Raw genomic sequence first — 12,377 nt, 5'->3', positions numbered from 1 at the left:
CAGTAAAAAAGCAAAAGTGTGAACATAGCCTTATACATGAGTTATGGACAGCTATGGCTTGATTTGCCTGTGTGGATTGGATCGGTTGTTACTAACATCTGGAAAGAACTTCATGTCAATAGCTTTAGGAATATACTTAGAAAAGTGATGACATGTTCAATACTTAATTCTCCAGCTATGTATCCATGGGTCCCACACAGTATGTAGGAGCAGCAGTTATGTGGCGGTACAGAAGAGAGTACATCGGATAACACAGACAGGATGGGGATGAGGAGCCCCATAAAGGAAAAACACAAGAATAAAGACGAGTGAGAAATAGGAAAACGAGGGGATGCTTCCATTTAATACGAGACTCTCTGGGAATCGTAATACATCATGTACAGAGATCAACACAATGAGCGTCCCACACGTCTCCTGCTAAAAACCAAACCAATTAGCAGCAAATGCAGGCCGGGCGGCCCTGCCCAGGATGAGCGTCCGGGAAAACCCACCAAGGTAAAGCGTCCGGGAAAACCTGCCAAGGCGGAGCGTCCGGAGGACCCCACCCATGCTTAGCGCCCAGAGGACCCCGCCCAGGCGGAGCGTCCTGGCAGCCCGGTGTAGTGCTTCTAGAAACCATTAATAGAAAACCACCAGAAATGACCGTTCTACAAGAGTAGGAAAAACACACAAGTGACGCACACAAAAAATAGCTGATCCGGCCTGTGATTGTCTGCACCACCGGCCTTTTCTGCTGGGAAATAACCGGTGTGGTGCACAGGCCGCCTGCTCTCAACAGTAAGAAAATATGCAAAACACATTTGTCACCTTTTTTCTTTTTTAATAAAATATTTTTTTTTTTTTACTGAAATGATTTTTTTTGTGCGCTCTGGCCGGGACGAGTGGCTCATCCAGACGGGTTCCGCCGCTCATCGTATTGCTTTACACCCATGGAACTTGGCACCTTTCGTTCCTTTTTTTTTTTTTTTTTTTACAAGGACAGGAAACAATAGTTAAGCTTTGCTTTATTTACAACCGCCAGCCCCAGGGTGCCCTTCCTGGGTGCTCGGAGGTTCGGGGGTGGACACCTCCATTTAGTGTGTGCTGACCTCCTCCGTGTCCTGTCCTGCTGGGTAAAGTGCCTCTTGACTATGATGACAGCTGGGGGCCATTGGGTAAAGTGCCTGTTGCCTGCCGCCCCTCTCGCTGCCCCTGAGGAGGGCGCTGATTCATTAGTTCATGTAAACACCAATGAGCAGAAACTGCCGGGGGTCTGCAGATCTCCATTCTTTACATTCAGCGCTCTGCAGAGGATTGTGGGTAATTAGTGTAAGGAGACCTCTGCTGCAAAGAGACCAGGTAGGCGGGGGATACCTGACCCTGGGTGGCATGGAGCAGCCCATTCTCTCCACATCTCAGTCTGCACACGGAAACCCCGCTCTGCTCTTCTGGCCTCCATCGCTCCGGCGTGCTCGAAAGTCACTTTCTGAAGATACACTCTGTAAGGTTAAGAGTTCGGCGTCGCAGCTTCCGGCATGGACCCTCCTCGAGGAGATACGTGACATCAATGGCTGCAGAAAGCAGAGAGACATTATCAACAGAACTAGAAACAATCAGATGGGAGGGCCTTGGCCCCATACAGCAGGGATGGAGTCTTTGTATGGACGTGCACACAGGAAGACTACGAAGGGCGATACAGGACTCACCATTCTTCCCTGGCAGCTTCTCCAGAAGTTGTAGTAGTATCCGGTTCAGCTTGTCTCTCTTAACTTGACGGCGTTCTTGCAGGGAGCAGAGGCGCAGGGGGAGCTCATCAGCCTCTGATATGTGGCTCTCCCTCACTTCAGCCCGGGGGGGTGCAAGTACCTCCGGAGCAGGGGCCTCACTGCCCGCGACTAGGTCCTCCATGACAGGCATGGGCTCCTCCTGGTGCAGATCTGCTCTGGATGCTTTGGCAGGTTCGGATTTCCATGATGACCTGTGAGGAGAACAGATAAGAGTCAGAGACTGCCACAGTAATGTATGCAATGTATACCTTAGACCGACGCTCTCTCACCTGCCACCATTACGCTTGTAGTTATCTGGCACATAATGAGGCTGAAAGATAAGGAAAAGGATACATTACCATGTCATTAATAACCGTCCAAAGTCACCAGACATGGTGGTCAGAATGTGGGACTCACAAGGATCTAACACTCACTGAAAAGTCTCTTTTTGGGGTCAGCTTCTTGGGGAAATGGTGGAAGGCGTAAGTCTTGGTGCAGACCGGGAAGCGGTTGCGATGGATTTTGTAGAAGAGGTGAGCGGACTTATCCAGTCGGTAGTCACAGATATAGATGTCTGGCTCCTTAACTCCTTTTGGACGCCCTGTGTAAGACAGCGAGATGGGGGGGGGGGGGGTGTCACAGTGGATGTATGAAAAAGGCTCATTGTGGCAGCAGGGCTCGGGCCTTTTCATTACCTTTGCAGTATGTGTACAAGTCCAAAACACAGCAGGTGCCGACCACGGCCTCTAGGGGGATGATCTCATACAGCGGCACGCGGAACAGCTCATTCTGATAGAACTTGCGGGATGGCGAATGATGGGTTTCATGTGGTCGAAAGTAATGGTGACCGAAGGCAAAGCGCTCGCCCCTGCAGTGAGGAGAGACCTTGGTTAGCCTTGGGCATGAAGAAAAGAGACGATAGAGAGAAGACGGCCAGCGTCGGGCACAGAGAAGACGACGGCCAGCGTCGGGCACAGAGAAGACGACGGCCAGCGTCGGGCACAGAGAAGACGACGGCCAGCGTCGGGCACAGAGAAGACGACGGCCAGCGTCGGGCACAGAGAAGACGACGGCCAGCGTCGGGCACAGAGAAGACGACGGCCAGCGTCGGGCACAGAGAAGACGACGGCCAGCGTCGGGCACAGAGAAGACGACGGCCAGCGTCGGGCACAGAGAAGACGACGGCCAGCGTCGGGCACAGAGAAGACGACGGCCAGCATCGGGCACAGAGAAGACGACGGCCAGCGTCGGGCACAGAGAAGACGACGGCCAGCGTCTGGCACAGAGAAGACGACGGCCAGCGTCGGGCACAGAGAAGACGACGGCCAGCGGTAGGCACAGCACATCTCTGTACGCGGAGTGGTGGCCATACTTCTCGTTCTTCCACAGCTTCTCTATCCGGAAGATATCCAGCTTCTCTCGGTTGATGTGTGACAGGAGACGGTAGGACTGTCTGACGGGCTGTCCATCAGTGGTCCGGCGGCTGTCCCGCATGAGATAGACGCAGTCACCTGATAGAAACAGAGTTAGAGAGAAACATGCAGCATACACATACATCTAGTACCACGCTGCCTGTACCTTGGCGCAGCAGGAGTTCATCACGTAGGAGGCAGATGAAGTAGATAAATCCAGGCTGTGCGTAATGTGGGCAAGGGATCATGGGAACTTCCTGAAAGATTACATGATGCCATGAGAGGAGGTGGAGCTAATGTGACCACAAGACAATGATGTCATCACAAACCTTATCCACAGGCCGCGGATCACAATGCTCACAGATGTAGTGCTCCACATCAGATGTCACCCCCATACAGTCACAATGCTGCCAGACCTGCTGGGCATAAAACCATCACTAGGTATACGGAACATAACAGAAGTATACAACATGTACACCCCTCTCATACTGCAGATTTCAGGACAAAACAGGAGAATATAGTATATACATCCATCATACCGCACATTTCAGGAGATATCAGGAGGATACACCGTATGCATGCCTCATACTACACATTTCATGAGATAGCAAGAGGATAAAGTGTATAAACCCATTCATACCACACATTACGGGAGATACCAAGAGAATATTACACAGCACATATTGCATTACAGGAAATATCAGTATGATGCACTTTATATACACAACTCATTTAGCACATTACAGGAAATAGGAGGATATGCAGTATATACATAGCTCAAACTGCACATTACAGAAGATATCTGAAGGATATACAGCATGTACACCATTCATACTCCACGTTACATGAAGTATTAGGAGGACATGCAGTATAAACACTGCTCAAACTGCACATTAGAGGAGATATCAGGAGGATATATTACTGTATACACCGCTCATTTCGCACATTATAGGAGATGACATGAGGATATACAGTATATTCACTTAATACTCCATATTACAGGAGATATTTGGAGGATATACACTGATCACTCTACAAATGTAGGAGATGTCATGAGGATATACAATATATACACTGCAAATACCACACATTACAAGAGATGTCAGGAGGATATTCTGTATATATACACCACACATTGGAGATATCAGGAGGATATACAATATATACACAGCTGATACAGCACATGACAGTAGATGTCAGAAGGATACAGCATATACCGTATTTTTCGGACTATAAGACGCACCCTGGTTTTAGAGAAGGAAAATAGGAAAATAAAATTTTAAGCAAAAAATGTGGTCATGACACACTGTTATGGGGCGATGATCTGCTGCTGACACTTATGGGGGTAATATCCCCAAATTCTCTACTAAGGTACCCCAACCTGGTAATGATCCTCCTGCCTTGTGTATATATGTATGTCCCTCATCCTGGTATAGCCCCATCTTGCTATATATTGCATCCTGGTATGTGCTCCCCATCCTGCTATATACGCCATCATCCTGCTATATGCCATCATCCTGTTCATATACTCCCATCATCTGCTCATATACCCCCATCATCCTGCTCATATACCCCCATCATCCTGCTATATGCCATCATCCTGCTCATATACCCCCATCATCTGCTCATATACCCCCATCATCCTGCTATATGCTATCATCCTGCTCATATACCCCCATCTGCTCATATACCCCCATCATCCTGCTATATGCCACCATCCTGTTCATATACTCCCATCATCCTGGTATGTGCTCCCATCCTGCTATATACGCCATCATCCTGCTGATATACCCCCATCATCCTGCTATATGCCATCATCCTGTTCATATACTCCCATCATCCTGGTATACGGCCCCATCATCTGCTCATATACCCCCATCATCCTGCTATATGCCATTATCCTGCTCATATACCCCCATCATCCTGCTATATGCCATCATCCTGCTCATATACCCCCATCATCCTGCTATATGCCATCATCCTATTCATATACTCCTATCATCCTGGTATATGGCCCCATCATCCTGCTCATAAACCCCCATCATCCTGCTATATGCCATCATCCTGTTCATATACTCCCATCATCCTGGTATATGGCCCCATCATCCTGCTCATATACCCTCATCCTGCGGCACACACAAAAAAAATAAACGTTTACACTCACCTTTCCTCGTTCCACGCAGCGTCGCTCCTCCTCCTGTCTGTGCCGGCAGTGCTGTGTTGAGCCGGCCACGTTCCCTGCAGCACTGCGATGTATTGTCCGCCTGCCGGCGCGGCTGTGAAGACACACGTGCGCACAGCGATGACGTCATCGCTGTGAGCACCGCTAGTCTCCAGTCCACACAGCGCGGCAGGCAGACTGGAGGACATAGCGATGCTGCAGGGGAAAGGTGAGTACATTGATTCACTGCACGGGGAGCCGCACATGATCACTCCAGGCTGTAGTTGCATATGTAATGATCGGGCCCACGTGGTCACGGCAGGCGCTGCTGCCTGCTCGGGCCTCCGATGACCCGCTCGACCGCACCCCCTCATTCCCCGCAGCCATGCCCTACATTCAGACCATTAGACGCACCCCCCACTTTCCCCCAACATTTTGGGGGAAAAAAAGTGCGTCTTATGGTCCGAAAAATACGGTACACCACTTGTAACCCACAATACAGGAGATACCAGGAGGATTTACAGTATATACACCACTCATACACCCCATTACAGGGAATATCAGGAGGACATGCAGTATAAACACCACTCATACTGCACATTATAGGAGATATCTGGAGGATACACAGTATACACACTGTTCAAACTCCACATTACAGGAGATAATCGTCAGGATATACATTGATCATTCCGCACATTTTATGAGATATCATGAGGATATACAATATATACACTGCACATACCACACATTACAGGAGATGTCGGGGAAGACAGTATATATATTGCACATACCGTACATTACAAGGGCTATCAGGATCATATACTGTATATACACCTCTTATACTCCCCATTACAGAAGATATCATGAAGATGTATGGTATATACATTGCTCATAATACATATTACAGGAGATATCAGGATGATATACAATATATACAACGCTCATACTCCACATTAAAAAGATATCAGGAGGATATACAATATATAAACACTGCTCATTCCACTCATTACAGGAGATATCAGGAAAATATACAGTGTATATAAAAGGTGTATCTCAAATGAGAATATCAAAAAGTCAATTTACTTCAGTAATTCATTACAAAAAGGGAAACACGTATTATATAAAGTCATTGCACACAGAGGGATCTATTCCTATATATTATAGAGTCATTGCACACAGAGGGATCTATTCCTATATATTATATAGTCATTACACACAGAGGGATCTTTTCCTATATATTATAGAGTCATTACACACAGAGGGATCTATTCCTATATATTATAGAGTCATTACACACAGAGGGATCTATTCCTATATATTATATAGAGTCATTACACACAGGGATCTATTCCTATATATTATATAGAGTCATTACACACAGAATGATCTATTCATATATATATATACTAGCTGTACTATCCGGCTTCGCCCGGGTTAATAACTGTTGTTAACAAAATAGAATGTATTAAAAATGTATTCTGCACACAAACACCACAAAACAAATAGATAGCAATGTAATTATTAAATTGTTGCCTATATTAACCAATCAGAGCTCAGATTAATTAACTGTAGCAAAATAGAAGCTAAGCTGTGATTGGTTGCTATTGGCAGCCTGATAAATCTCCAGGCAACAGAAAGCCCTCCCCCTGACAGTATATATTAGCTCACACATACACATATAGACAGGTCATGTGACTGACAGCTGCCGTATTTCCTATGTGGTACATTTTTTGTTCTTGTAGTTTGGCTGCTTATTAATCGGATTTTTATTTTTGAAGGATAATACCAGACTTGTGTGTGTTTAGGGCGATTATGTGGTGAGGTTGGTGTATGTGTGGTGAGATGTGTGCTGAGGGTGTGTGTTCAAGCACGTGGTAGTGTGTGGCGCATTGTGTGTGTTCATATCCCCGAGTGTGGTGAGTATCCCATGTCGGAGCCCCACCTTAGCAACTGTACGGTATATACTCTTTGGCGCCATCGCTCTCATTCTTTAAGTCCCCCTTGTTCACATCTGGAGCTGTCAATTTGCCCCCAACACTTTTCGTTTCACTTTTTCCCCATTATGTAGAAAGGGGCAAAATTGATTGGTAAATTGGAACACGCGGGGTTAAAATTTCGCCTCACAACATAGCACCCGGCGCTGCCCGGGATAGTAACTGTCTCTCTGTTTCTCTCCCATTCTCTGTCTGTCTCCCCCTCTGTGTATATCTCTCTCTTTGTCTGACTGTCTCTTACCCAGTCTGTGTCTGCCTCTTTCCCTGTCTGTGTCTTCCCCGGCTGCATTGTGACACACCAACATTCCATATTGGCAGATGCCAATCCCGGACATACACACACACAGCTTTATATATTAGTTAGAGTCATTACACACAGAGGGATCTATTTCATCTCTCTCTCTCATAATATATATATATATATATATATATATATATAAAAGCTGATGTGATTACTCGCTAATCCCTCCCCTCCATGTGACATCATCACAGATCGTCCCACAAACTTCACCTCATCCAGCACCATCACAACCAGCACAGCAGAGTCCTGCATACACCGAGGAGCTGATCATGTGATCCCTGACTCCTCCCCTCCGTGTGACATCATCACAGGTCCTGTAAGCACAGACACAAATCAGCACGCCCATTCCTATGTAATTAACGCTGCTGGTGATAAGCTAAACTTAAGTTAATAATGATAACATTCAGTAGCGTTGAAGTGGTTGAATTATCTGTAAAGGAAGTTGATAATTCTTGACTGGCAACGAAAATGTGACGTGAAAAATGACGGGAATTGCAATTTAGCATTACGCAGCCTTTGTCTGTCAAAACGTCAAGTTTTCGTTGCCAGGCGACAATTATCAACTTCCTTTACACGTAATTCAACCACTTCAACGCTACTGAATGTTGTCATTATTAACTTAAGTTTAGTTAATCACCAGCAGTGTTAATTACATAGGAATGGGTGTGCCGAGCATTAGCTGGCTGGGAGGGAACAGCTAGTGTATATTATATAGTCACTACACACAGAGGGATCTATTTCACATGTTTATTAAATAGAGTCATTACACACAGAGGGATCTATTTCACATGTTTATTTCTGTTAATGATGATGATTATGGGTTACAGCCAAAGAAAACCTAAAAGTCACTCTCTCAGAAAATTAGATTATTATACAAGACAAATTGAAAAAAATGATGTTACACTCAGAAATGTTGTTGCCTGCTGAAAATTCGGGGCTTCTTTTGCATGAATTCCTGCATCAATGCGGCAATGTGGCAGGAGGCCATCAGCCTGTGGCACTGCTGAGGAGTTATGGAAGCCCAGGTTGCTTTGACAACAGCCTTTAGTTCTTCTGCATTGTTGGCTCTGGTGTCATAGATTCTCTATGGGGTTTAGGTCAGGAGAGTTTGCTGGCCAATCAAGCACAGCGATACTGTGGTTAGTAAACCAGGTATTGGTACTTTTGACAGTGTGGACAGATACTACGTTCTGTTGGAAAACAACATTTTCATCTCCAAAAAGCTTGTCGGCGAGGAAAGCATGAAGTGCTGTAAAATGTCCTGGTAGACGGCTGCGGTGACTTTGGTGTTGATAAAACACAGTGGAGCTACACCAGCAGATGACATGGCTCCCCAAACCATCACTGATTGTGGAGACTTCACACTAGACCTAAGCAGCTTGGATTGTGGCCTCCACTCTTCCTCCAGACTCTGGGACCGCGATTTCCAGATGAAATGCACCTTCGACACTGAGAACAGTCCAGTTCTTTTTCTCCTTGGCCCAGGTAAGACGCTTCTGGCGTTGTCTATTGGTCATGAGTGGTGACACAAGGAATCCGATACTTGTAGCCCATGTCCTGGATACGACTGTGTGTGGTGACTCTTGAAGCACTGACTCCAGCAGCGTCCACTCCTTGTGAATCTCTCCCACATTTTTGAATGACCTTTTCTTAATCCTATCAATGCTGCGGTTTCCCGGTTACTTGTGCACCTTTTTCTATCACACTTTCTCCTTCAACTTCACTTTCCATTAATATGCTTGGATACAGCACTCTGTGAACAGCCAGCTTTTTTTTAGCAATGACCTTTTGTGGCTCACCCTCCTTGTGGAGTGTGTCAATGACTGTCTTCTGGACAACTGTCAAGTAAAAAGTCTTCCCCATGATTGTGTAGCCTACAGAACCAGGCTAAGGGACCATTTTAAACGCTTAGGAAGCCTTTGCACGTGATTTGTAGAAAATATTATAATTTTCTGAGATAATAAATTTTAGGTTTTTATTGGCTATAAGCCATAATCATCAACATTAACAGAAATAAACACATGAAATAGATCCCTCTGTGTGTAATGACTAATATATAAGGCGGAGTGTATGAGTGTATGTGTGTATGTATGTATGTATCTATGTATGTCCACTAAAGGAATTCGCACCGTTGCATGTACAATCACAAAATTTTCCACAGACACTCCATTTGACTCAGGGAACGTCATAGACTATGTTTTGGAGGGGAAATGTTAGCCCCACACTTTACAGTTATTCGCCAAAAAAACCTGCCTCCATTAAAGTCAATGGAGCTGGGAGCCGCAGTGCAGCCAGAACTTCAGAAGAATGCGCAGCCACACCCTTAAAGGGAATGTTGGCCTGTCACAATGCAGCCAGGGAAGGAGACGCAGAGACGCACAGCCAGGGAAGGAGACGCAGAGACGCACAGCCAGGGAAGGAGACGCAGAGACGCACAGCCAGGGAAGGAGACGCAGAGACACGGAGACAGGGATGGAGACAGCCACAGACAGGGATGGAGACAGCCACAGACAGGGATGGAGACAGCCACAGACAGGGATGGAGACAGCCACAGACAGGGATGGAGACAGCCAAAGACAGGGATGGAGACAGCCAAAGACAGGGATGGAGACAGCCACAGACAGGGATGGAGACAGCCACAGACAGGGATGGAGACAGCCACAGACAGGGATGGAGACAGCCACAGACAGGGATGGAGACAGCCACAGACAGGGATGGAGACAGCCACAGACAGGGATGGAGACAGCCACAGACAGGGATGGAGACAGCCACAGACAGGGATGGAGACAGCCACAGACAGGGATGGAGACAGCCACAGACAGGGATGGAGACAGCCACAGACAGGGATGGAGACAGCCACAGACAGGGATGGAGACAGCCACAGACAGGGATGGAGACCGACCCAGACAAAAAAAAAAAAAAGAGACAGACACAAAGAATAGGTCTGGCTCAACCGGAATGTATCAGTGCTATCTAAGTCTAATCATTAAGTCAAAGGTAACTCAATAAAATAAATATGCTATAGCACAATTGTAATAAAGAATAATGAAAAAATAGGTTTCTTTCTTTGTATACAACCCAACATCATTATTCATTTTACAAACGTCAGTTTTTTTTCCAGTAGGTATGTGCCGCTTTTATTTGTAACCCTTTTTTCTTTGTATTGTTATTATGTTTTAAACAATTTGATTTCTTGTTTTTACTTTTGTATTCTTTGTGGAAATACTTGTGATGCTTTATTACTTTTATGTATTCTTTTTTTTCTGGACATGTACATGTATATCCTATTATAGTCTGTGCACCTGTGCTTTAGTAATCTTTTTGATATGATTTGTTTCGATAAATACAGATAAAATCCTTTGACGAAGACCCTATTTCGGGTCGAAACGTTAACATAGGATGAATCCTATCTTTGGATTTTCTGTTCACTATTAAAGCATTGAAAGAAACCTATTTTTTCATTATTCTTTATTTCAATTGTGCTATAGTCTATTTATTTTATAGACAAAGACAGACCGGGAAAGAGAGAGAGAGACAGACAGGGAAACAGACAGGCAGGAAAAGAGATAGAGACAGAGAAAGACAGACAGAGAGGACGATAGACAGAGACTGGGAGAAAAACAGAGAGACAGTTAATATCCCGGGAAACGCCGTATATATGTCCGCTAAAGGAATTCGCACAGTTGCATGTACAATCATAAAATTTTGCACAGACACCCCATTTGACTCAGGGAACGTCATAGACTATGTTTTGAGGGGAAATTTTAACCCCGCGCTTTACAGTTATTCACCAAAAAAACCTGTCTCCATTAAAGTCAATGGAGCTGGGAGCCACAATGCAGCCACACCCTAGAATGGAATGTTGGCGTGTCACAACGCAACCAGGGAAAGAGACAGATGGGGACAAGAAACCGACAGACGGGGACAAGAGAGAGAGAGAGACAGTTACTATCCCGGGCAACGCCGGGTACTACAGCTAGTCTAATATATAATAAACAGGTGAAATTGATCCCACTGTGTGTAATGACTATATAATATACATGTGAAATAGATCCCATTGTGTGTAATGACTTGAATGACGTATTTCGTGCTGTATTTATGATACTATAAAGGGGAGTAACAGGAAGTAATGTATCCTGATACAGGGTGTGGGGTTATACTACGTGGATGTCTTACATAAAGAGGGCCGAAACAGCATGGTGGTCCCTTATCACTACATCAAGAAATCAGAATGACACAATGACTGCATCAGCCTCCTCCTGATGAACCACAAGGGGATACGCGTTGAGGCGTGATTCTGTACATCTAAACAATAATTAGCCCCCCTGACTTCTTTGCCCTGTTTGTTTGAGCACTATTTATTATTAGCACTTTACATTAGGCACAAGCACTTTTTCAATTGAGGTAGGGAGAGTCGACAAGGAGTGGGGGCGCCATATCGACTCTACAGGGTGCCGACCTCCGCTGCTAGGTAGTGTACAGGAGGGAGGATTGATTTTAGGGCATAATCAGCTCTCCTCCCTTACCTGTGCCCTAGCTTAAGTCTGTCTCTCCGTGATTTAATGTAAATTCTTAAAGTAATGTTTTTAGGAAAGGACTTTTGTTAGTTATGTTATATGCACTTTCTATTTTTTGAGCTTAATAAGTGAGAACGCCATGAGGTCTACACAGACCATGGCCACCTCACTCAAGTCCATGTTGATCAGCTATCAATAGTCCCTTGGACAGCGGTAACATTGTGAGGATAAGCTTCTCTTTGTATCC

The 12,377-nt window shown here is 45.5% G+C and overlaps 1 protein-coding gene across 1 annotated transcript in view; it reads right to left on the bottom strand.

Annotated features, from left to right (window-relative positions):
- Window positions 1-987: 987 nt before the first annotated feature.
- ASH1L (ASH1 like histone lysine methyltransferase) overlaps window positions 988-12,377 on the bottom strand; it is a 37,744-nt gene continuing 26,354 nt past the window's right edge. Inside the window, 8 exon segments of the mRNA XM_075330140.1 lie at window positions 988-1,550; window positions 1,686-1,957; window positions 2,036-2,076; window positions 2,180-2,346; window positions 2,441-2,613; window positions 3,118-3,256; window positions 3,324-3,414; window positions 3,487-3,573. Coding sequence (XP_075186255.1) covers window positions 1,459-1,550; window positions 1,686-1,957; window positions 2,036-2,076; window positions 2,180-2,346; window positions 2,441-2,613; window positions 3,118-3,256; window positions 3,324-3,414; window positions 3,487-3,573 — 1,062 coding nt within the window. The 3' untranslated portion in view covers window positions 988-1,458.

The sequence above is a fragment of the Anomaloglossus baeobatrachus genome, chromosome 12 (assembly GCF_048569485.1).
Source record: "Anomaloglossus baeobatrachus isolate aAnoBae1 chromosome 12, aAnoBae1.hap1, whole genome shotgun sequence".
Taxonomy (NCBI): domain Eukaryota; kingdom Metazoa; phylum Chordata; class Amphibia; order Anura; family Aromobatidae; genus Anomaloglossus; species Anomaloglossus baeobatrachus.
This window is presented reverse-complemented; position numbering and strand designations above follow the sequence as displayed.